The following is a 24,395-nucleotide window of genomic DNA, read 5'->3' as shown; positions in this document are numbered from 1 at the left end:
AATGAAACACAATTATGCGTGGTAAAAGGGGTAAAATCGTGGAACTTCTACGGGTTTCCATCGCATCGATTCAATTATTTGCTAAAATTAATGAATTTTCCCTCGACGCGAGTGTTTTCTTTTTTTTTTTTTAAGGCGATGATGTTTTTATCAGTTCACAAGAAACAGCGAGAAATAAATTCTCTTCTCTGTTACATCCGGAAAGGAAGGCCACCGCTTTTCCACGATATCAACGCGTTTCAGTCGCTCGACGGCTAATGCGATTATTAAAAATAGGACACACAGAAATGCTCGATTTATTGCTTTAAAGCCTGCATCACCTCGAACCGTGTTCCAAAAGCTTGATACCGAATTAAATTCGATTCTTTTCACGAAAGCTCGAAATACGAGGAATAAGCTGGGTTAAACAGTCTCGTTCAATGTTAATTTTTCCAAACATGATTAAATTACAATCCAACCCTTGAATCACGCACAAACACACGAACACTGTGGTCAGTTCCAATTTCGACAGGGGAGATTACTATATTAATACGCATTCGTGGCACGGTGAAATTTAATTCCGTGCAAATATCGCGACGAATTTGCCAAAGCACACCGTTCACGTGTTTACCAAGCTGATTATTACCTGACGAATCGGGGGAGGCGTCGTCACCTCCGATTTGGGCGAACCAATGCATCGTTTGCTCTGCAGAATAGAAATTTCAAATTTGTTCCTACAAAATTCTTGCCTCTTAACCACTGAATTACGCGACAAATAATAAACATTCTCCATTTTGTTGCATAAATGTTTCAAGAAATCATTTCGCGAAACGCTTAAACGCGAAAGAAACGAGAGGGAAAATGAAAAGCAAATTCTGAGCCGTCAATAAGGCATCATATTTTCACGCTAACGATACGATTTGCAAACGACTGCCGTTAATTGCGAGCCAGATCGCTTATTTTCGACATCTGGTGACACTCGTCGAATTCGCTTTCAGCAAACACCAGGAGCGTTTCATTGGACGTTGATGCTTCCGCTCGGTGATTGCGAATGTCGCGAGGGAAAAAGCACGACGGAGCGGCATGGCAGTCGCATCGCGACCATCCTCCACGATAATTGATAATTGGAAAACGAACGACCACGAATAGGTATTGGAACGCAACACGCTTGATGCCCAGTAACAGTCTGTAGAATCGTAAATGGACGTTGAAGAGCGGTTGCCAAATATTAGTTTAAACCTCCTACATACTACTTTCTCATTAACTGCGAACATAATAGTACTCGCAATCAGAATTGGTTCTTTTGAATAACTGCGATATGAAACGCGTTAAACTCTCGTTGAATTTACAAAAGAAGAACAAATACAAATATTAATTTCTATCCGATTATCAATTACACGAATTTTCTATATATTTTCTTTAATTACACTTCGGCTAGTTTATTTTCGACGATTAAAAAAGAGGCAGCCAGTTCGTTTCCGAACGACTGTAGGGAGGAAGACAGCCGGTAGCTGGCGATGTTGTTTCCGGCTGCTGACTGCAAATGTCAGGAGGGAAGAAAAAGTGCGAGGGAGCAAAAGGGGAGAGCCGTGGACCGCCTCGTGGCAACCGTTGATGGTAATTGGACGTTTCATTAGCAATGCGGATGCGGAATCGAACGAGAGACGAAGACCGTAACAAGAGAAAGAGATAGAGTGAGAAGGGGGGGCGCATTTGAGAGAAAGGGAAACAGGGTGAAAGCGTTTCGACGTTACGGATATAAAATTCTGTTGGACGCATCGAAGGCGGCTTGTCAACGAAACGAGCGAACGATGCATCTCTACACACGTTCGCAAATTAGGAAAAAAAAAATACTATTGAAAACCTGGTCGGGCATTAAGCTCGCCGCATAATTAATATCGACGCTCCACTTTCTGGTCGAACGTATAGAAAACGCCACGATTGCACGGTTACGCGAATCAATATTTTCCTTTTTTGCAACCCAATTTCGGTTTCCGGAAAAATGTTGAAAAGCACGTTGAATGCACGCGAATAAATAGGAATAAATGAGAACGCGACCTCTCGAAGGCGATTGTTGCGAGAGGGGAAAAATGGTAAGCAGAAATAAAAAAGATTTTTCACGGAGAAATGTCTTTTGGACAATGATTTAAATTACAGCGGTCTGAAAGTACAATGGGCCCCGTTTTTCGAGAGAATGCTGGAAAAACGTCGAGAGGCCCTCGGCGGTGGATGTAAGTGATTCGGAAAACAATGAGAATTCAGCTTTTTCATCTGTTTCCGCGTTGAAATTAAAATTTCACCGCGAAGAAACCTAATTGTGGATCGAGAATTTTGAACCGCGGTATAGTTTTCAACCATCTCGGAAACGTTCCCTTATCTCCTTGGAACGTTTCACTACAAGTTTCGAAGCACCATCGAAAGCTTTCAGCCTGATCAATAGATACAAACCGCACTATGCGATTGCAAACTTATTAATCGATTCAACTGCTCTTAATCGAAGTGGAAAGTTTTGATGAGATTCAAGATCCCCGATCGGTTTGATTCTTAGACACTCGCCTCGGAGACGAAATTAAATCAGAAAAGTTAACCAACGCGGATGAATTTATTCTGTGTTATTCTCGTTACTATATATCAGCAGGATGTAACGTGTTTCCTAAAATAATTCAATTAATACCATAACGAGAAATTAACGCGTTGACCGCCACAGTAGAAATAATCATATTTAGTCTGCCATACTGTAATATGGATTATTAACGCAGTAACTACTCGAATGAAAATGGTAAGCCTGACAAAATAAAATACTGAAACATGCAGAAAAACGTAATCCATCGTCAAAAGGGACGAGTGTATTAATTATTTAACCAGAATAAATTCGTCAGTAGTATAGGTAAATAATTAAGTAGTACAGATCAGCGGTAACCGCCATGGTGGTGAACATGTTGATGTATATTAAAAATTTTTATGTATTCGATATCGAAGCGCGAAAAAGCAATTGCAGATAGCGTGAATAATGAATAGGAACGGGTAGGAAGTGTGTTCTGTAACCGAGCGACAGAAAGGCACACTTTTCTTTCAGGGAAAGAAACGACAAAGAGCGGCGCAGCCGATTGAACGTTCGTATAGCAGGGCTATTGTTGTTGCCAATAGAAATACGCCTTGCTGGATCGCTACATTACAATGCGACGCAACCGTTGCATAAAACAACGTAGCCTGTATCTTGGATCTTCAGAGGCTGGGAAATCCATGCGTGTACACAAAAGCCTTTTTCAGTTTTTCTCTAGGCGCTATACAATTCCAAGTAGAATGTCTGTCCTCGAATTGAGAAATAAAACTAGGCCTTCTAGAGGAAAAAAAATATATTAATTACACCGGAAGTATTTCTACCCATTTTATATGAAAACGTTTAGAATTTTGAAATTATAACTCTTTAGCTCGCCCACGTCCCTATTTCCACGCTGGCAAGGTCACAAAAAGAAGAAAAAAAAAAGAAAAAAAAAGAACCATCTAGCGAACTGTACGTTGGAAAATCTGTCAGTAGATACAGCCAAAGGACTGTGTTAATCTTCCAACGTTAGGAAGTGGGTCGGAAAACAATAGGAATCTGTTCCCGCCATCTCTACCTTGGCGCACCGTTCTTACTATTTTTCTGTCCTCCCGGGCGCTTCTCGAGTCGGTTGCTCTCCACTTCAACTACCCTTCTCCTCTATCCTTGCTCCTTCAGCTACTCTTCTGGCTCATCGGTACAATATTCACCATCCTCCTCGTATAATGCATAACGCCAAGTGGCGTTCGCTTTTCCACAAGGACGTCAACGAACCATCGATCGTGTCTCGAAAAGATTCTATATCATGACAATCGTAGATTCTCTCCGTCGAATATAATCTTTAAAGGGTATTTTTTAAACTAAGCGTACAAAATTGGTATTCATTTTACCAATTTGTAGCAAAATACATGGTTGCAAATTTAATAAATTTGTATTTCTCACCGGTAACCACCGTGGCAATCAACATGGTAATCAGTTAGCGTAGCTTTGAATTACTGTCGAGTAGTTTCTATTTACACCAGGAACAGCGTTAAATACAATTGCATCGTGTCGCGATTCAAACGCAATGCGTCGAGTGGCTCGTATTCCATTTTAATAGTACCACAACTGAGTCTGGTTGTGACGATCGAAATTGTCCTGGTTTCTCATCCTAACACCATCCAGAGTGTTCTACTAATATTTAACAAGCGAACGAGCTTTCGCGCGTGCAACGATCCTGCGCGACTTTGTTTCTGTTTCTCCTCCCCCTACACCTGATAATTATCCTTGCGTTTAACGCCTGACCGAACTCTCTCCTGTCAACCTTCTAATTACGTTATCAACGAAACGCTCCTTTCATTTTTCCCTCTTGATTGGCCTTTGTCTTATCTTCAAGGAAATTTCGTGCTTTAATACATTCTAATTAGCGGTGGCCACGTGGAATAATTAATTTTAAAAATTTCAATAAAACCACCGTGTAACCGTGTTTCAATAGAAACCCTTTTTATCGGGATCTTCTATCGGTTCAGATTCGCGAATGGAAACTCGCGTAGCACACATTTGGAGCATATTTCTCAACGTTCCCGATAAAAGCGAATTTTTCAAGGCTCAACGATTTTTCATTATCCTTCCAGACAAATGCCCCCGTTATTATCAATTTCATGGATGCTTCTCTCACGGTTGATTAAACATCCGGCTTTTCGAGCGTGCAAGAGATCCGTCGATTATGGAATTAAAGCACTATTAAACCCGTTCGTCTGAATTGAGAGTTTGCAGATATTGTAATCATTGTTTGCCAGATAACCGTACTTTAGATCTATGACACCGATACGCGTATCGATGCAATACTGTTTGTCGTTTATTAAATTCTTTATTTGTTCCAGTTTCGATTACCTTCAAATTGTAGAACGACGAAAAAATTCGGTGAACATCAAACGATTCGAATTGAAAAGTGGATTGAAAAAGAACGACCTTGAAAGAAGCAGTAGTTCGCTCGCGAATTCGAGAAGCAATGATAGTTCTATGACGACTGCTGAACAGAATATCCTCGGTGTATTTTTTATCCAACGAGAAATAAAAAGAGGAAAGTTTACGCCAGTTTCCTCTGTATCTGGAACGAACGTTTCCTTTTGTTCACGAATTTACAGCCACTGATCAGCGAGAAAGGATTTCCCGGGCATGGCAGTTGCAACAGAAAATATTTGCGAGGAGCTTCAGCGACACAAAGTAGAGAAAAAGAACGAAATGAAACACCTTCCCGCCTACGTGCTACGTAAATCTAAACATTTGTTCGCGACCAACGAATATGTACCTTTACGATCATGCATAACGTGCGCGTAATTAACGAGATATTTACAGGAAGTGCAAAAGAGTTGGCGAGAAATGTAAGGAAAGAATAGTAAGGTGTTTGAAAATAATGGCATTATGCTTGTGCACTAAGTTGTTTCTATTCTACTCGACGCGGTTCTTTCGTGTTTGCTTACCCTTCGTGAGAGAGTGGCGATTGTGTGCAGAACTGGACCTTTGGTTAGTTTCCTCAGAAGCGGCTCCAGCTGCAACAAAAAACATTTATACAAATTACATAACAAAAAAGCCTAAAATTATTGCTGAGCAATATCTGAACAATATCTTTTATGAAGTAAAATTTTCGTAGAAGCTGTGGTCGCGTTTAAACTTCTTCGCTGACACCGGCGTTTCCTTTTCACCCTGTCCGGTCACGCGTGTTTCTAAATACCAAGCGGAGTTGTCGCGTTGGCGCCGGCTACTCGCAACAAACTATTCATCAAAGTTAGTCGTGAGAAAGCACATAGAAAATAGCTCTCCCTTTATGCCGACATCCATTGACTCTGTATAAGGCTAACTATCGCGATCGTCGCGTCTTTCGGTCGCATCGCTAACAAGCTTATTAACGGTGTCTTCGTTAGGCCTTTTTTTTGCTGCTAATAATCATCTCTCGCCGAGAAATTCATCGTTCCGGCAAACCGAGCACGAGTTTCGTTCTAATTAAGTTTCCATAATACAAAATCAACGACGCGTGTATTCGTAGTTTATACTTTTAAATAATCCTTCGCTTGTTTATACATTTATCTTTAACGTACGGTGTTCCAAGTTTTATTACGGCGAAAGTTTCATCGTACCTTCATGGGGATTTGCTGAATTATTTAAGAAATTAGATCGTTCCAGGAAAGCTGAAAACAATTCAAAGAAACTCGATCTCAGACCCTACGACCTGATCCGCTAACTTGGTATCGTTCTAAAATCGGTTCTCTTCTCTCCTCTGTTCCTGAGAATAAAGTTTGCACGACAACTTAAATTAGAAGACAAAGAACGGTTATCCGATCTTTTCTTCGACCAGTTTGATATAAAGTATCTTTCGAAGAAGCCAGAACTTAGCTATCTCATGCCCGCCATTCGTTGCACTCCGACTAGACCGGCCTTTCAGAGAATTCACTTCAGAACGACCATTTAGAGAGACAAAAGGCCGAACTGGTGAGTACCAAGATAAATCGGGGAACCTGATTTCGTGGTCAGTAACGTATAATAACGCGATTTAGCTGGGTGGGCATCAATCGATTCGCTGTTTCCAACCCGTTCGCACGTTTACACTGCCACGAAAACACTTCGTTCACAGGTTCTATATTTTATACACCGTCTACTAAGAAATCACCAGAGGTAGTCGATTTATCGACGAAGGTTTCGACATTAACTCAATTCGTCGCTATTGACCCTGAAACTGTTCCATAAGCTCTTGTGTATACATACTCGCGAGAAATTAATTATGAACACGTGAAACATTAATTAATATCGCGTTTGTAGTAAATTTCTTAATTGAGTAGAGTGCGAGGAGCGGAAAGCGAGGCAAAAGGTCCGAGTACGTTCAATTTGCCGCGAACAAACTACGTTATTCCATCGTCGTCTTGACCCAGGTGTGTGTGCACGCGAGCAAGCAAATTCAACGTTAGGTTAGCAACAATGGCCAAGTGAACTTCGACATTTCAACAGTCCTCCCGTACGCCATTATCGAGAGACGCGAGCCAAGTCGATCGTGCTGAAACTGGCTGAAGACCTATCGCTTCAATTCGTACCCGAGATTCAATTCGGACGATGAAATAGGAAATTAGATATTTTTCTACTTGGCAATTTGCTCCTCGACTATACACCACGATTTTCAATTACGCTTTAACGCTTGCCAAATTCATAAGACCGAATCTATGGTATTAAAATCTTGTTCCTTTAGTTCTAACTAGTCTCAATCAAGTCTCGAAAGTTTTTCAATATCTCGCTGGCTGGAAATCGAATTTCAGCGCAACAATTACCATGTATAAATATGTACATCATCCAAGAAATACAAACACGCCATCAAAACTTTGTGCACCGTTCAACCACAAAAGTTTCGGAACCGGGAAAGCGGCATAAACTTTGCACTTTTTCCAAGCCAGATACAAACGCGAAGATATTAACGCGTTCGCTCCATCGCGGATACGTGAACGGTACCCGACCATAAATTGAACCTTGGGTCACGATAGCGACACCACGTCCGGACCCGTTAAATATTAACATGGCAAGGAACAGGAAACTTTATTACAGCTGGGGTATCGAAACGCACGCTTCGTTTCGCAGACGAGAAGTTCGTTCGCTGATTTACGAGTCGCGATATTGGCGGTCGAGAAAAAACGAGTCCGCATTCAAGGAAAAATCAGTTTATCGAACTTTTCTCTTTGGATAACTACATACTCCTCTAAGTGCTCGTCTCCTCTACAGCACGTTTATATCCTTCGAGGAATCGTTCCTCCGTTCCCTCTGCCAACCGGAGATATCCAAAGCTATTAAAACGTCGCTATCACGGATCGTCCTGGCGAGATAATGAAAACTGAGATGCTGTAATTTCGACGAAGATCGTGCCATAATTTCAATGGAACGATGATGGACGACGAATATTATTTGGATTTGTAACCTATTAAAAGGTATCGCTGTTATTGTCTTCAAGGATGCTATTTTCAAAAACAACGCTTAGTCAACGAAATAATAAAAGAGTAATTATTAAGCTTCAATGCCGAACCATAAGAATGAATCACCAAGATTTTTTTCATGTATTAAATTCTTGTATTGCTAAGAAACATAACTATTGTATATGTATGTAGCTATTACTTCGCTAATAATAACACTCGAATTTTCCTTTTTAATGTTATCGTACACATTTTACACTCTTATCAGTACCGTAGTACTCTATATAAGCAGGAAATGTTCAACGTAAAATTAAATTCGCAACAGTTACCTATTCTTTAAAACACGCCAAAAAGAAACATGGCTTTTGCATTCGTTATCCTTTCTGTGATAATATTAATCCTATTAATGTTCTTCCTGATCAAGAAATACACCTACTGGAAGAGACAAGGAATTCCAACCGTGAGAGGAACCCTTCCATTCGTTGGTCACATGTTACCTGTGTTAACCACAAAATTAAATTACTCTGAACTGAATCGGAAAATGCATATCGAGTATAAAAATCATAGCATGGTTGGATATTACAAATTGACCAATCCAGTGTTGCTGATCCGTGATCCATATTTAGCTGGTATCGTATTGAAGAGCAAGTTTTCCTGTTTCCAAAGAACCGGAGTGGTCGCACATCCAGACATTGATCCTCTTCTGGCGAGAAATGCATTTTTCGTTGCTGGCGAAGAATGGGCGAACGCGAGAAGACGTCTGATCAACTCGTTCACGAACGTGAAATTGAAAACCCTCTTAGAGTCTATTAATGTCGTGTGCAAAAAAATGGAGGATTATATCGATCGAAGGTTGCAGACGACTAAAAAGTACGAAACGGAATTGAAGACATTATGCTCGAAATTTACCGGTGAAGTGATTGCGAACGTTGGCGTGGGCGTTGAAGGATACTGTTTCGATGAAAAACCACATCCGGCAGCGTTCGATCGGATCGGCGATTGGTTGTTCAAGTCGAACTTGAAACAAGTGCTAGAGATGACGCTCATGTTCACGCCTGGACTAAAGAACAGCATGCTCAAGATGAAATTCATACCAGAGAAGATGGAAAGTTTCTTCAGGGACATTGTTTCGCAAAATCTGAAGATCAGACGACAAGATTCAATTCCCAGGTCCGATATTCTCCAATCGATACTCGACTACCTGAACTGGGAGAAAGAGGAGATCGACGAAGAACTGATCGCCTCTGACGTGTTATCCTTTTACATGGACGGTTACGAAACATCCGCTGTTGCAATTAGTTTCACTGCTTTTCTTCTGGCGCAATACCCAGAAGTTCAAGATAAACTCCGACGGGAAATAATGTCTAAAATCGAGAAATACGACGGTGCGGTAACGTTCGAAGGTTTGAGGGAAATGACATACATGGATCAAGTGATCAACGAAACTCAAAGGCGTTACACTTCCATAAGCTTTCTAACCAGAGTGTGCACAGAAGAATGCGAATTGCGCGGCTCGGATGGACTGATCTATCGCGTGGAACCTGGTATGGAAGTGATCGTATCTAATCAAGGTTTCCATTTGGACCCAGAATACTGGCCGGACCCGGAGCTCTTCGATCCCGAACGATTCAGCGAAGAAAGAAAGCATACCATAGAAAAACTGGCGTTCCTTCCCTTTGGAGAAGGTCCAAGGTTATGCGCTGGAATGAAAATGGCTCAGCTTCAACTTAAGTCCTTTTTGACCACCTTGATTAGCAAGTATAGATTAGAATTATCTGAGAAAACGCAGCTTCCTATCAAGCTTTCTGGCCTGAACTTTTTAACCGAACCAATTGGAGGACTCTGGGTTCATATTTCCAAAATTTGAAGGCTACTTTTCTGTACTTCGTGATAAAGAATCAATAATACTGGTAATTTACTAAGATAATAAATATTTAGATTTACGTAACGGCGACTGCTTAACAAAATAATATTGTTTACTCACAATTGCCTCACTTATGATATGCAAAAGTAATTATCGCGATAGCTGTTATCTGTTGTTTGCTGAGTTGGCACAAAAATAACAAGCACTGTAATTATTTTTACATTAATTTAATAACAGGTATTCGAGCTATTCGAGTATCGATTATCGCTCGAGACTATGTAGAAGTTCAACTAATGACAAAAACAATACAGAAGAACGTCTGTCGTGTAAATGAAAACGGTCCTCGTAATAAAACAATTTTCAACGAAACAACGCGTTTTGCGAGAAACGCATAGTTCTCGAAAACAAAACAAAAAAAAAAGAGACGGGTAGGTATATCCAGTAGAACAATTTAACGTGTGCAGAGAAGTGGATGATAACAGGGAAAAATAATTTCTCTCTCTTTTCCTCTTGAAAATAACACACGCGTGTGTTTTGCATGGAATTTGTACCATTCGGAACGATACGTTAGCAAACTGTTTGACGAGAGGAATCGAATGAAATCCGCTCGGCAAACGTAACGTGTCAATGCATAAAAGGAAACGACGTGACAAGAGGCACGAAATCGATAGAGAGCAAGGGAGAAAAGGATATAGAGGAGGAATAATACGAAACAAATCGCAGGAATAAACATGAGATAGAAAACGGCACCACTCGTGTAACGATCACGTTCGTTTCAACTTCCCGTACGAACACCATTCGCGAAGGACTTTTGCTAAATAGTCTTCTGATTTACTGCCACCTCGTCTGGCCACGAATTGTAAATAATCATCCTGATCGTCGAGCAGTTTCGCGCGTACGAACCAACTTCCGGCGTTTTTGTTTCCGGAATTAATTCTCACCACGCAGTAACATTTAACGACGTTGCAAATAATCCTGGAAAAGTTGAAAACTCCTACGACCGATGTTTTCCTTGCGTTTCAAGATTAAATTCACTTTTTACCCTGACGATTTTCACGCAACCGGGGTTAAGGAAATCTCGCAACCCTCGGCCTCTCAAAGACCGAATCGTAATTACTGTACGTACAGAAACACACGGTGAAAAGAATTAACAAAGGTAATACGGAGTTTATGAAAAGCGAGCCTTCTCGAGAGGCACAGGTAAGTGGAAAAGGTGTACGGGATCGTGGAACCGAAAGAATTTTAAGACAAGTCATCGAGTAAAATCGTCATTTGAATTACGAAATTGCAAGACTAATTGCAAGGCAACGAAACAGCCTCTTCGTTTGTCACAGTGTATTATATTATACTGGATATTACACAGATGTTATAACCATTCAGTTCCTCGTTGGAATTCATTAAAGACAATCCCATTAAAGATGATTCTAGTCAAGCAGCAAGCTCGTAACTCTGGGGAAGCGACAGCGGTTCGCGCTTCATAAATTCCCATCGTGGACAAAAGGATCTTCTCTCCTGGCGGCTTGTTCCAGGCGATCCCGTCTCGGCCCGAATCTGTATCCGCGTGATTCGAATTTACGGAGCCACGGTAAACCATTGAATGTCGCAATGTTCCGCAGTGGTGGGCCATTAGTGCGAGCGTAGCGTGCACGCTATCAACCGGCAATAAATTTATCGGGGCCAATGAATGCAACCGAGGCTCGTTGCACTTTCTGCCGTCCGTGCGAAGAACAACGAATTTTCCTTATTTGCGTGCATTCGAATCAATCGAAAGGATTCTTAATCGAGTGTCGATTAGCTACTGATAAAATATTACCGAGGTATTTTCAATTAACGTGTTCAGCATGGACCTCATCAATTTCGGTTGACCGTGATTTTGGTGATATGCAAATTATAAACGCGTGAAACGCGGTTTCACATCGCGTTTAATTAATATTATTAATTAACTCTCTGACGGTGAGTATCATTTATTCATACGCAGAATAGAATTCATACTTTTAAAATATTTTTCTAGCTGTAATAGAACAGGGTAGGTACTTCGTTTGAATTAGGTTGACGTAATGGCAAACCGATGTTCATTACAACGCGATGATCGATGATAAAATCGATTTCGCACGAGGTAGATCATCGATCGATTTCACACGCACCTAGATATGTTCCCGCGAAATTTAATCGTGACGCGAGAAGCTAATCACGCGGATATGAACGCATTACAGGGACCGGTTAATTCTTCGTCGTTTCATTTCCGGCTCGGGGGAACGAGTTCATTTGCACGTCGTTACCGTGACTCGTGATTATCGTTTGGCACGTTCGCGACGTATATACACGTTCGAATACGTTTCAAGGGCCCGGCGAGCAAATATCAACCGTTTAACTAGTTGGCAAACAGGGGTTAACGCGTTTAGCGGGGCGTTAGCTAAACTTGCGGCCTCCACCAGAGCCCCGTTCCATTCAGCTGGACGAAATGCCAAAGTACACATTCGATGCCCCCAAGGTACAAGGGATCGATAATTAATTTCAAGACGAATCGTTCATACGATTCGACCATACGAGGATGAACGTGAACAAAGAAGAAAAATATTTTTTGACTCATTTTTAGCAGTCATCTAGAAGAAGACTTTTCTTGTTTCGTTTCTGTACAATAAATATTTTCGATCATATAACAATCACTTGATAGCTTCAACCCGATTCTAATACGACGATGGACTTTCAGATCTGCTCGTTGACCCAATAAAATTTGCAGATTGCCACAGAATTGTCCGATATTTCTATCGATAAATCACCAGCGTTCTACAAGCAATTAAGAGAACTTCTGAGCAGTCATCGAGTCTGCAAATACGTTTATGATGAATGTTCGTTCTTTGTGAATACAAGACGACGGATGAGTCGTCGGTTAAGCACGTGCTTCCAGTAGTAATTAAAGAGTTCCCTCTTTTTTATTATTTATTTATCGCGTTTCGAAACGTTCGACTTTACCATCGATGAGACTGATTTCAAATTAAATGCGGCCCACATCTCGGAGAACGAGTAAGTATTGACGACGGATGGAAGAGGAGGGCCACTAACTAGCTGTAGTCAGCGAAAATTAATCGACCTGTTCAAGCCGCGAACGCGTTTTATTTTCGATCTTTAGAAACACTGCTACAAAGCGTGGACGTTACGCAGCGATTTTTTTGACACGCGACCTGATGAATTTTACGATTCATCATCCCATACATCGCGTGTTTTACTTGTCGAATTTTAATCTCGTAAAGATTCTTGCTCAACCTCTGAATAACGTCTACCGTGGATCATGAAGCAATTAAAATATTCATTAAATTCGTTGGTCATCATCTGTGAAAATTGAAAGCTACTTCCATCCCTAAAAATATAAACCTCTCTTGAAAAAGAAAATCATTTTAATTTCTACCTTTGAAATAACTTTTATAATCGTTTGCACTGTACGTGACACGCAGCCGTAGCACCGAGCAACCGACGTCGCGACGCTGATTTAAATCAACGACACCGGCCACTCGAATTGTTTCGGTTCATCGGACCCAACGCCGGTTAATTACTCTTCGGCGTCGAGGCGCGGCAGAAAACGCAGCTGCCCTTCGTGCTTTTAACGTTCCAACTAATTACCAATGACGCATAAATCCCCTTTCCTTTTTGGACCAAAAGAAAAGCAGCTTAAGTCGCATCATGCTAACTCCGTGAAACTTGAGAAATTTAATTATCAACAGCCAGGAGTCGGTGAAAACTTTATCTCGATAGAATTACAGGACGAAGGAGTTCGCCAAAATTAATTAAAATAAATTAAAATTCGTGAATAGATCTTAATTAAAACACGATAAGACTCGGTCTCGAGTCCAATGAAGATTTCTCCAGGATCATTAACCTCTTACATGATCATCAAAATGATTAATCATCAATGGATACCCAACGACGTTCAGTTTACCAATGAATACTCCCTGACAGTAATCACGAGACAGGGAGTGTACATCTGAGTTGATCGATGAGCTTGCTTGTCGAGTAATTAATCCGAGGATCCAGGGAGCTGTCTGTGCCGATCTGCGAGATCCCGCAATCGAGCCACGCCACTCGATCGATACTCTTCGAAAGGAATTTTTCGTCGGAACAAGAGGAATCGAATGACTTCGACCGCCGTGGGGCGCGAGGCCAGCCAAGCGAATACCGCAATGCTCGCTGATGTAATTATCGCGAAAAATAAAGATGACATGTACAACAGTCTGTCTGTCCGGTTGCATTAATCGAACGGTTCCGTTCTTGGCTATCGATCTCTCCAAAAAAACAAGTCGCTTATCGGGTTCCTTGCAGGCAACGGGAGCAAAGAAAATTTTAATCAACGACGACAACGAAGAAGAAGAAGAAGAAGCGGAGGAGAAAGGTTGCTCAACTGCTGTGCTCTCATGCTCGCGTGAGTTGAAATGACAGGCCCCGACCGATTAAGCTCCTTTTTATTACGAACACGTAAAATGTAGCACGATATGGAGCAAGGCACCGTAATGCACGGGTTTTAACGATTTTAAGCGATTTTAATTTTAGACCAACGATAAAACGAGCACTTTGCGAACAGGCCTTGATCTCTTTCGATCGTTCAGTCACAACCTCCGTTAATGGCACTCCAATTGTGAACCTATTCACTGTACACGATACACGTGTGCGTAAACCAACTTATATTAAAATTATGAAATTTTAAATAAATCATTAAGAAACTTGACGAGTTCATCTAAATTAATGACTATTTATACCGTAAATTGTATCAGTGCATAATTATTGTAGTAGCTTGAGGGGCTCAAGTAACACATGAATGCGCGACTCAAGTGAACTTCACGGGACAAGCTTCCGATGCAAATAAGCCATTAGACCAAGTGTCCGCGTGTATAACCCAGAATGAAATTACTTGTCCGCTCCTCAAAGGACAATGCGTTTAGTCTCGTGGTGCACAGGTAGTCAGAAGATGGAACCGAATCAGAGCACGAAACTGACGTGCATTCAATTACGATGTAATTGCATTTCACGCGCGTTCACGACGGTTAACGCGTACGCTAAATAATTTTAGCCAGATTCTCGGACGTCCGTTTAATTGAATAAATTAGTAACAACCTAAAAACGTTTTCCACGCTGCCAGTTACCATTGCGACAGCTTTCCCTGCTACTCGAGAAAGCGTTGAAATCGTTTGCACGCCCTTTAAATGTTTACCGTGGCGAACAGTTTGCGCTCGGTCGAATTGTAGTGGAAAAGAGAAAATAAACTCAAGTAAGAACGTTTCTTGAAACAGTGAAAACCACTGTTACGTGAATGAAGAAACAACTGTATGTATCAAGAGGAAGCGTTAACGAGCATCGAGGGGAAAAAGACTAATCATCTATTTCCATAGGATACCATTTGAATGCAGGCTATTTTAATTGAATGAGAAAATGTATATTAATCATTAAACTTTCTCTCTAAGTTCGCTTTCCGTGAACCGTTAATTAGGAAAAATCTGCCGTTAACGTTGAAGACTTCATTCACGTAACAAACTTTCATCGTGATCGTATACATTCGTATTCGATGCAAAATTTCTTGCCGCGATTGCAATTTGGCAAAGTTAGATTCGCTAGGAAAAACGAATTGGGTCGATGTTACAGACAATGAACACGGTCGACCAAGCGTTGGTGAACAAAAAAAAAAAATAGTTGCATCTGGCGTCTTATTGTTCTTGCGGGATGCACCATTTATCACTGCAGATGCTTGCACCTGACACGCGATGGCTCCCGGCATAGATAAATGTCATGAGGCTCGTGACAAGCCGTCTTACTACGCTTTCAGGCTGCTCTTCACGCTCGTCGAGGGACCAGCGCTCCGTGTGCAACATTCTAGCGAGTAAAGAAAGGCTACAAGCTTAAAGGGTACTTCAGACTATTTCTCATTACGTGCCACGTGTGGATCGTAACGCGAAAGTCATCTTTGCTCGACGAACAAACTGTCATCCCGTACGCAGAGAGTTTATAATTAACCATTTGCACTGAGATGACGCGCCTCGTTAAAAAATCTTTATCCCCCTTTCTCTATGACGAGAAAATTTGCTGAAAGTGACTTTCCAGCGAAGCACAATTTAACAAGTCCTTTGACGCCTCTTCGGTAATTAGTTTCATAATTAATCGGAAAGTAGAAAGTTTATAAAATATACTATTTGAAAAGGAATACGCAACAAACTGAAAAAAAGGGAAAAAGAGAGAAAGGTGAAAATTAATTGCAAACGACAAAAGTGAAGATGAATGGATTTTGTCGCTTCCGATAGAGCGACGATGAAAATCTCGCGAATTGTGCTGCACAGTTTTCATTTCGTCGCGAGAAACGATTCGTTATGAAATGAAATCGTGGACGAGGAAAAAAGGCAACGTGCAAACTATGCGCGTACCGTTGAGTATTTCGAAAACAAAGGTAGGCTTATTTCTGGCCAACGAGTTCGGATTTTTCAAACGTATCAAAATGATACGGGGTCCTTCCATTTCGTGCGTTCTCGTTCGAATCGCAAACGCAAACACCTATTCAGTGGTGGACGAAGAAAGGCCATGCGCATACATGCAGGTGTATGCGTTCTAAATTCCACCATAGAAAGAAAAAAGTTCGCGCACCACACGCAGTGCAATATTCACGGATTTACCTTAAACGGGTTGAAAGTTCTCGAGAGCGCGAACACGAACAAAGAAACAGAAATTCAAACGGATGAAACGTGGTCGTCTGTGCCATTTCACTCGCGAAAAGTGAGTCTGCCGGAAAGAGAGAGAAACTGTTAAGTAAACGCGAGAAAAAAATGAAGCTGAAAGTTTTCATCGGAGCGTGGATTATATCGCTTTTAAAAAATCTCTTTTTGTTTAACGGTTTAATCAAATTCTAATCTATTAAGCTAATCTATTGAAATAAAAATCTAAATAATATCTAAATCTATTCAACATTTCTTTTTTCATTTTTCTATTTTTTTTCTCTTCATTCTTTTTACTACCTTACCCGTTAAATAAATAAATAATTATTGAATTTTATTAGACTATTTCTTCATTAGACTACTTCTTCTAAAAGGGTCTAAAATGTATTTTTTCTACAAACTGAACAGTCAAAGGGTTAAAGAAAGAACAAACGAGAAGCAATGACCATTCGCAGCGGAGAGTTTCTTACAATAAGGGAAGCTCAGATTATTACTCTCGATTTTCATTTACGGCCCAGACTGCTCGTTTCCTTCTCAAAGAGGACAGTCAGAGAAAAAAAGAGGCGATTCTCAATGAGACCGTCCATTACTTAGCTCCTGTCCCGCAAAGGTGACCTTCCATCCCCTTTTTCCATCGCTTCTTCACCTTACCGGTCTCATTCTGACTTCTATTGTCGCAAGATTTCAATCGGTGGGACACTACCCTAAGAGGCTCCTCCTTTTTCCTTGCTAGCCGAGTCTTCGAGACAAAACGGGTCAGACAGAATGAAGAGGGATGGGTTAGTCCAGAATTAGGTCACTTGATTAAAATAGAGGCGAGAGAGGGAGAAGAAATGATTCGCGTAATTTTCCGTTCTGAGGAATAAACGCTAATCCCTGCTCTCTCGTCGAGTCGCTCACACGTGGAAAAGCTCGAAAACGCATTGTTCGTTGTCTCAGTCTCGTCCCGCCAGTCCCTTTGTGTCGTGTAATTGCGAGGCCAATTGTTTCTGTCCCTTGTAACTTGCCCCCAAAGACACGCATACGACCCTGAATTCTTGATGTAAATCAGAGCTTAATAACGCGAACGTGCACGGCATATTTCCGTGACGAATACACCATGCGTTTTGACATATCGCAATAGCCCTAGCATTCTTTTCATTTATCGAAACTCAATGTTACAATTATCAGTAAAGAGAATACCGTCGAACAAATTAGTGCCAAATCAGATACGAGCATATTTACACAAGTTCTTCGAATTACTCTCGTAAATTGAACTCCTCCCAGGTGCCGTACCACAATTTCTTTCGTCCCGTGTAATTCGTTTGCCCCGAAGTGCAACGGACAATACTTCAAGCCCGGTATCTCGCGAACAGATCCCGTAAAAAGGTCACCGATAAAAACGAAAGCTCGCGACAACGGGCAAGAAGCGGCGCAATAATTGCGCTGCAATAAAATGAAGCACACGGACCATAAAGCTGATAAGCTCTCATTTGACCTACAAATCGGAAGATACTCTTCGAGAAAGAAGCAGCGGACAATCAAGCGGCTCGCTAAATTACTCCCCGTTGAAAGTTCGATTCATTGTGATCAAGGTCGTTTATCAAGATTCGCTGTTCAGTGAAAGATCAGCTCGATGATAGAGGACAATCAGAACATTTGTCGGGTCATTAGCATCGCGGTGGCGAACGGTAGACGGTCTGCTGCGCCAGCCAAGTCCAAATGGCACACTGTTCCACCTGCTACCCTCGCCGACTGATTAATGGTGTCACCATGGATCGCACGTTTCGATGGCACTCTTATACGTGAGACACCATCGTTCGTATGTGGGATCTGAACATCCATGTAAAATCTGAACGTCCATTCAATAGGAGGGATCATGGGAAGAAGAACGACAGGGGTAGTATGGTGGACAGTAACTGATTAGGGACACAAAAGGCTCGGGTCTACTCCAACTATTCTGTTCTCCATCCTTCCTGAATCCTTGTATCTTTCAACTGACAATGGTTAAATGGTACACCAGTGCAAGAGATACGGGTTCTAAATTCCTGGGATCTCAGTTCCCATTTTTTATGGATTCTGTAAATATCATAAATAAATAAGAAGTTAAATCAATTGTACTCGATTACTTGAAAAATAAGCCGCGGTTTCTCACGATTTGCGGAAATTGATCTGGCTTTATGAATCTCCCTCCAGCGGCAAGGTTTCCCTTATTTATGAGCAAAGTGCGAGAAGAAACGAAGCTCTCCGTAAATCGAATCCTGAGAACCAGACACCTTGAAAAATTGAGGTAATATAAAATAGCAAAGAAACGCTATCACACTGGTTCCACAATATAATACTCTTACACATCCATCTCGCTCATTTTCCGCTTTCGTTTGATCGGTTTATAACTTTATCATTGTCCCGCAGAAACGAAGTGTACTATGTTTAAAAAAAAAAAAATAAAGAAGAGAGGCAATATCAGGTAGAAAGAAGATCTAAAGAGGCTTGTAAATATGCAGAGCACAGTATCCACGAAAATTCGTTAGTAGAGGTAGCTCCATACACAATCTACATATAAATTACGACCAATCACCGGATCACCGCGTCGCTTGTTCTGATCAGAATCTCAGAAAGCGGTCGTGCGAACTTTTACCAGATCCTCGGCACACGGACTCGTCGAATATCGCTTTGGATAGGTCGTCGATAGAAGTATGAGAAGGGTCAACCGTGCTGGAAAGTATCATTGAAATGAAAAAGTATCGGACGAGCATCGAGGCTGATTTTTACGTACGATTGGATCGCAATATCCCGCAGCACAATATCCCCCCCTTTGGGGCTAGACTGTGAATCGTTTACGAGAATGATTGCCAGTGTCGATACTAATAACCGCGCTCGACGATCGAGGATTGCTGGGCGACAACCGATTGCCGACTGAAAACGTAGACAGAACGACGTTTGATACGTTGAATCAACGACAAGAATTTTGGGAAACTATTTTTTAATAAAACCATGCTTCTCTACATTCCTCCACATTTCTTTCCCTGCGATAGTTCGTATCAGTAGAAGCGGTCTTAAGGTGTCAGACGAATAGAGGATGTGGACACAAGAGAAATCCAGTCCAAGTAGAAAAGTCCAGCAAGAAAGCGTCCAGTATGAAAAAAGCTAATGGACTCGCAGAGTAGATCCACGAACGTCGGCTACGTTAAAAAGACGGAATAACAGCTGGAAATCTGGAATGCCAGTCCGTCGTGAGAAGGAACGGACGAGAAGCAGGGAAATTTCACTTAGCGAACGAGCTTCGAGCAAGTATGGTTTCATGGTAGAGAGGTTTTTGTTTGCGAAAAATACCTTCAGTGAGAATTTCCTCAGATTTTGAAGAATTTCATTCTAATTAAATTAAAGCGTTAATAGGAAGTGTTAAAAAAAAAAAAATAGTGAACTGCTGGGACAGAGATAATTTTAATTTAATTTTAGGCTCTATTTTGATTATGATTCCACCTATAAATGACAACTAGATGATTAATGTAAGCTGAAACAACATTGTATATGTAAAGGGGTTAATTTACAGAAGCCAAACGTAGGATCGCAGGGAAATGAATATTCTCGTTTCGTGAAATCACACGTCCTTTGAGAGGGCTCCTGTAATTGCGAGGTTTGAGTGGGATCGATATCAGATTCATGGTATTTTGGGTCAGGATACGAGAGAAGTAATAACAGGCAGAGATCGTTCGAATGATTTGCAACAGATATTGCTCTCGGACGTTGCTCACATGGGACTTGTAATGAAATTCTCTTGCATAGTAACTCCGACCGCAGTCTGGGGTCCTTTGCTCTTGCTCTTTCTGCTTAACATGCGTGGACACACTTGTATGTACACGTCACAGCTGCGAGACACACGTTCGTGTGTGTCCGTCGCTTGGAAACGTGGAGATCCAATGTTCTTGCCTCTCTTGCATTAAAAGTAGATCATCTTGACGTACAAGAATAAGTTGACATCGACCCGTGTGGTTAATAACGAGCGAGTAAAAAAGGAAATAAACTACTATCTTGAAAGAAAATACGAATTTCAATATTTTTACAAGCAAAGGAAATACAGTTCGGAATTTCTGCGGTAATAATCATCTGTGTGGTCGTTGATGGTTGCCAATGCGTTAACAAGAATGACTGAAAGCATCCGAGCGGAAAACCGCGTTGTTTCTGGCTCGTTTCAAGGAGAAAGGAAACAGAGCCTCGAACATCCTATTTCTCTCGTTTTCTCTCGGAGTAATTGCAGCCAGAACGGTTGATAAGACCGCGTTTTGCCGCGAAATCTTTTGTCAAGGCGAGCCGGGCTGGCGTTCCTCGACAAAAATAATGCCAAGTCGAGGAAGAAACGAGGACGAAATTAAGGCAGGCAAACTCTTCTTCATCTGGGTTAACGACCGCCTGGACAAGAGATTAAAGTCCACAAAATCGAACGAAATGAGTTTGAGAGAAATCAGAAAGGGTAAGGAGCTATTCATCAGTGATTGAAAACGAAGAAAGGGTTAATTACACTGTCACAGTGGCTCTTTAATCAAAAATTGCTGGAACAGACTCGTACATCTGTTTGCGAATCAACCGGGTTTTATTTACGAATAGCATAACGCGTTTCTGGCTTCTCTCCGTGTTACGTAAATGATTGATAACTCCAGGAAAAAAAATATTCTCGGTAATTGTTATGCGGAACAGATTGCACCGGCTCGCAATGATAGATAACCATCTACCGGTAGCCGCGTGAGAATTTACGGCTAACGTTTCACCTTAATTCGCTATCACGATTATTTCGTTACGTCACTGGTATTTATCAAGTTTACGGGATCGCGCCACTTTTTCATCCCTCTTATTTAAGCGATCCCTTCCTCTGGCTTCGTTATAAAACAGCGCCTCGTTCGGCCATTGAAAGGATCAACTAAATCCCCGCGAGGATACATTAATCGAGGGTAACGTAATTGCTGAAATTTTATGCATTTTAATTGCAAATTTTATATTCGCTCACTTATTATAGTACCTTGAACATTTCTAATCACCCTTTCATCTTCCTTCTCTCTAACTAAACGTTTAGTTTAGTTAATTTAATATCAGAAGTCACTAACTTTCCTAATATTACGAACTAAATTAATTTTAAGCAGCTTATGTAACTTGGAATCTACACTATTCTACGCGTAGAAAGGTACATTAATTCGAACTTACCGAAAGTACAAATTTCAAACTGAAATAGATTTCTAACGTTACTTTTCAAGTATTCTTCAACGTCAAACGAGACTGGTAAGTTGTCTCTGTGAACCGTGCATTCCTGAAATTTCCCGGCTACTCTTCTGCATCCTAGACGATAGTAACGTATGCGCCAGACTGATTTACAATACGAGCCCACTTCTTGCACAGTCTGCCGGTCAAGCAACGAGGGCACGTTGTCGTGACACATCTTTGATGTCTGTTCCTTGGCTTTCGAATGCGTTTCACCGCGTCAGTCACGACGAGCACTCTCGTCAACGTCACGGAAACCGCCCCGCGCGAGTAAAGCGACGAGAGTGCGGACGGAACGAGCGACGGGGAGACGTTAGGCACGTTCCAGGCATCGAAACACGCACCCTTCTGTGCCCGAGTCGGATTTAATTAAAACGCCGGGCAGAAGATGCGCGTCGACGATGAAACTCCGACCAGATGGGGTCTCTTGGTTGATCGATCTTCCGGAAGTAACGAACGCGACTATGTAATCTTTTTTTATCGGAGAAATCGTGAAAGCTAAAAATACCAGAGAAACAGAGTACCATCTAAGCTCCTTAGATTTTCAATATTAAATATTCAGAATCTGAAAGCACATCACTGGGATAGTAATAGCAAAAACAAGGAAACACGAAGCGGAAAAATAATAAAGAATACATGATCCTGTATGCAAGACTTACTCGCTGTAGTCACGGAAAGATTAACAATGATCCTAGCGGACAATGCAACAGTCATTGTTGTAAAAGCTTTTGCAATTCCAAGTAAATAAATAAATAAATAAAAGAGGAGATTCAGAGTTGAGCGAGTGGTCTGGAAATAGTTGAGGCTGAAAATCTGAAAGCTTCTAACCGAGAGATTTCTGGGTCATCCTCGATATATAAATGCCACTAATCAAAGGAAGGAAACTATTAACGAAATGCATCCGCCATCGATCGATCGATCGGCAAATACTAGGAGAAGAAGCTCTGTACCATCTATTCGTGTATTTCGTGAGATACGTGGGATGCATTCATGCATCCATCTGCAATTAGCAATTACCACGATTCAGAACGGAAGCCAGCTGATTTTGATTAGTTACAGTTCTGAGACGTAACGCGTGCGAGCGTGCGAGGATTCAATCGAGACATTGAATAGGACAAGATGGAATAGAATCATCCAGAAGATATAAATAGAGTATATTTACATTGAAGGAAAAAAAAATATTCTTTGCTGTTCATTTAGCTTCCGTGCAATTCGGTCATAGTATCAATTTACGTCAGACTTTGCTCCCGTTTTTGTTCATTTATTTAAATTATACGGGTCATGAAAGTCTAATTGACATTCGACGGTTCGCGATAAAGCAACGTTTATTCCGTCTTAAGAACACAACTCGATCGTTGGTTGAGTGGAAGCTTGAAAAATTCATTTAAAACGCGCGATTATCCGACGAGCAAAGCGGGCGCGACGAAAAAATGTTCACCGGAAGATAATCGTTACCGAATCAATGAGCGGGAAAGTCATTTAGCCCGGGAATCCAGGCACGCGACCGCATTCACCAGCGACAATGAAGACATCAACGAGATATAAGTTTAATTGGTACTCTCGCCGGGCTTGCTCCAATTACCAAACGATGCTCTGTTCGTCTGCGGGTAGTGCATAGTGTCCTAAAGCGGCGCAAACACAATGCATTCTTCTCCGTTTCGTTAAAAACCAAGGAGAACGCGAAGACGAGCCAACAATCGAGTCGTCGAGCGAAGAAGTCTGGCGGGCACTTGCCAAGAATCGACTGCCGCCAGGAAAGGCGAAGAACTCTTTTAATTTGGGAGAATGGCGAACGAGCGAAAAAACGCGCAAGTACCTCGATGAAAACGTAAAAGTGATCTCCAACTGTGATTAGTGGGACGGACAGAATTTTCTGTATACCGTAAGTACCTACTCGTTTTTAGTTCGTTGTTTCCTACCTGTGTCAACGTTTCTTGTTTCATAGATATTAAACGAACCTGGTGATCACTTGGTCAAGTACTCACCTGTAACAGAAAAACAAAGAAAAATTAATAAAATCCTTTTATTATCATTGCTGTACAAAAGAATAGAAAATATCATCGCGACCCAACTGGCGGTTCGCTTCACTCGCCGATAAATACATCGTGATCAAAGGGTTCTTCTGTTCCCAAAATGTCGCGACAGCTTACGAGAATTTATATACGAACCACCGATCATTTCTAAGTGTCGGAGAAACTGATTGGAAACACAGATAAATGGCACCTCGAAGTGTCGCGAACTCCGGGATTCCGGGCAGGTGGCGAGAGCTTTACGAAAATGGTACCAGTTCCGGTGAAACGAGGAACGAAGAGGATGGATGGAAAAAAAGGGAAGACAAATCGCGTATACGAAAGCAAAGCCGTGAAGCGGGTCTCGAGTGTTTCAAGTTGGCAAGCCGCGAGGCAGCTTCGGCACTTTTGCGGCTCGAGTGTCGCGGCAGCGGAAGAAAAGATTTCCCTCTTCACCGTCAACAACTTGCTCGTCTCGAAGAAGCCAGACCGAAGTCAGCGATTCCTATCGTCGACACCGACTACACCGACTTATTGCTTTCCATTGCCAGAAGCATCCTTGGAATGACCCCTCGATCCGTCCCTCCTACGAGAGAGAAACCGTTCTGACATTTGCTTCGATCCATGCTTCGAATGACCGACGGCATGCGGACCGGAGGA

General features: G+C 41.6%; 2 protein-coding genes across 22 annotated transcripts in view; one reads left to right on the top strand and one right to left on the bottom strand.

Moving 5' to 3' along the window:
* The window catches only part of LOC114876386 (MAP7 domain-containing protein 1-like), a 129,970-nt gene that overhangs the window by 15,580 nt on the left and 89,995 nt on the right, over positions 1 to 24,395 (bottom strand). For 14 of the 21 annotated variants that reach the window (XM_029187813.2, XM_029187815.2, XM_029187814.2 and 11 more), the window contains 2 exons: positions 5,485 to 5,553; positions 626 to 685 (listed from right to left, as the gene is read on the bottom strand). In XM_029187813.2, the coding sequence (XP_029043646.1) occupies positions 626 to 685; positions 5,485 to 5,553 (129 nt within the window). The remainder of the gene's footprint in view (positions 1 to 625; positions 686 to 5,484; positions 5,554 to 24,395) is intronic. The other 7 variants (XM_046286276.1, XM_046286283.1, XM_029187820.2 and 4 more) reach the window with 1 other exon arrangement.
* LOC114876388 (probable cytochrome P450 6a13) lies at positions 8,251 to 9,895 on the top strand. Its single transcript, XM_029187825.2, has one exon. The coding sequence runs from the start codon at positions 8,306 to 8,308 to the stop codon at positions 9,812 to 9,814; it is 1,509 nt and encodes a 502-aa protein (XP_029043658.1). The 5' UTR covers positions 8,251 to 8,305; the 3' UTR covers positions 9,815 to 9,895.

Source organism: Osmia bicornis, chromosome 1, assembly GCF_907164935.1.
Source record: "Osmia bicornis bicornis chromosome 1, iOsmBic2.1, whole genome shotgun sequence".
NCBI lineage: Eukaryota > Metazoa > Arthropoda > Insecta > Hymenoptera > Megachilidae > Osmia > Osmia bicornis.
Note: the sequence above shows the minus strand (reverse complement) of the source record. Positions and strands in the feature narration are given on the sequence as shown.

Coding starts and splice junctions, on each gene's coding strand:
- LOC114876388 (XM_029187825.2), top strand. CDS start 8,306: ATGGCTTTTGCATTCGTTATCCTTTCTGTGATAATATTAATCCTATTA.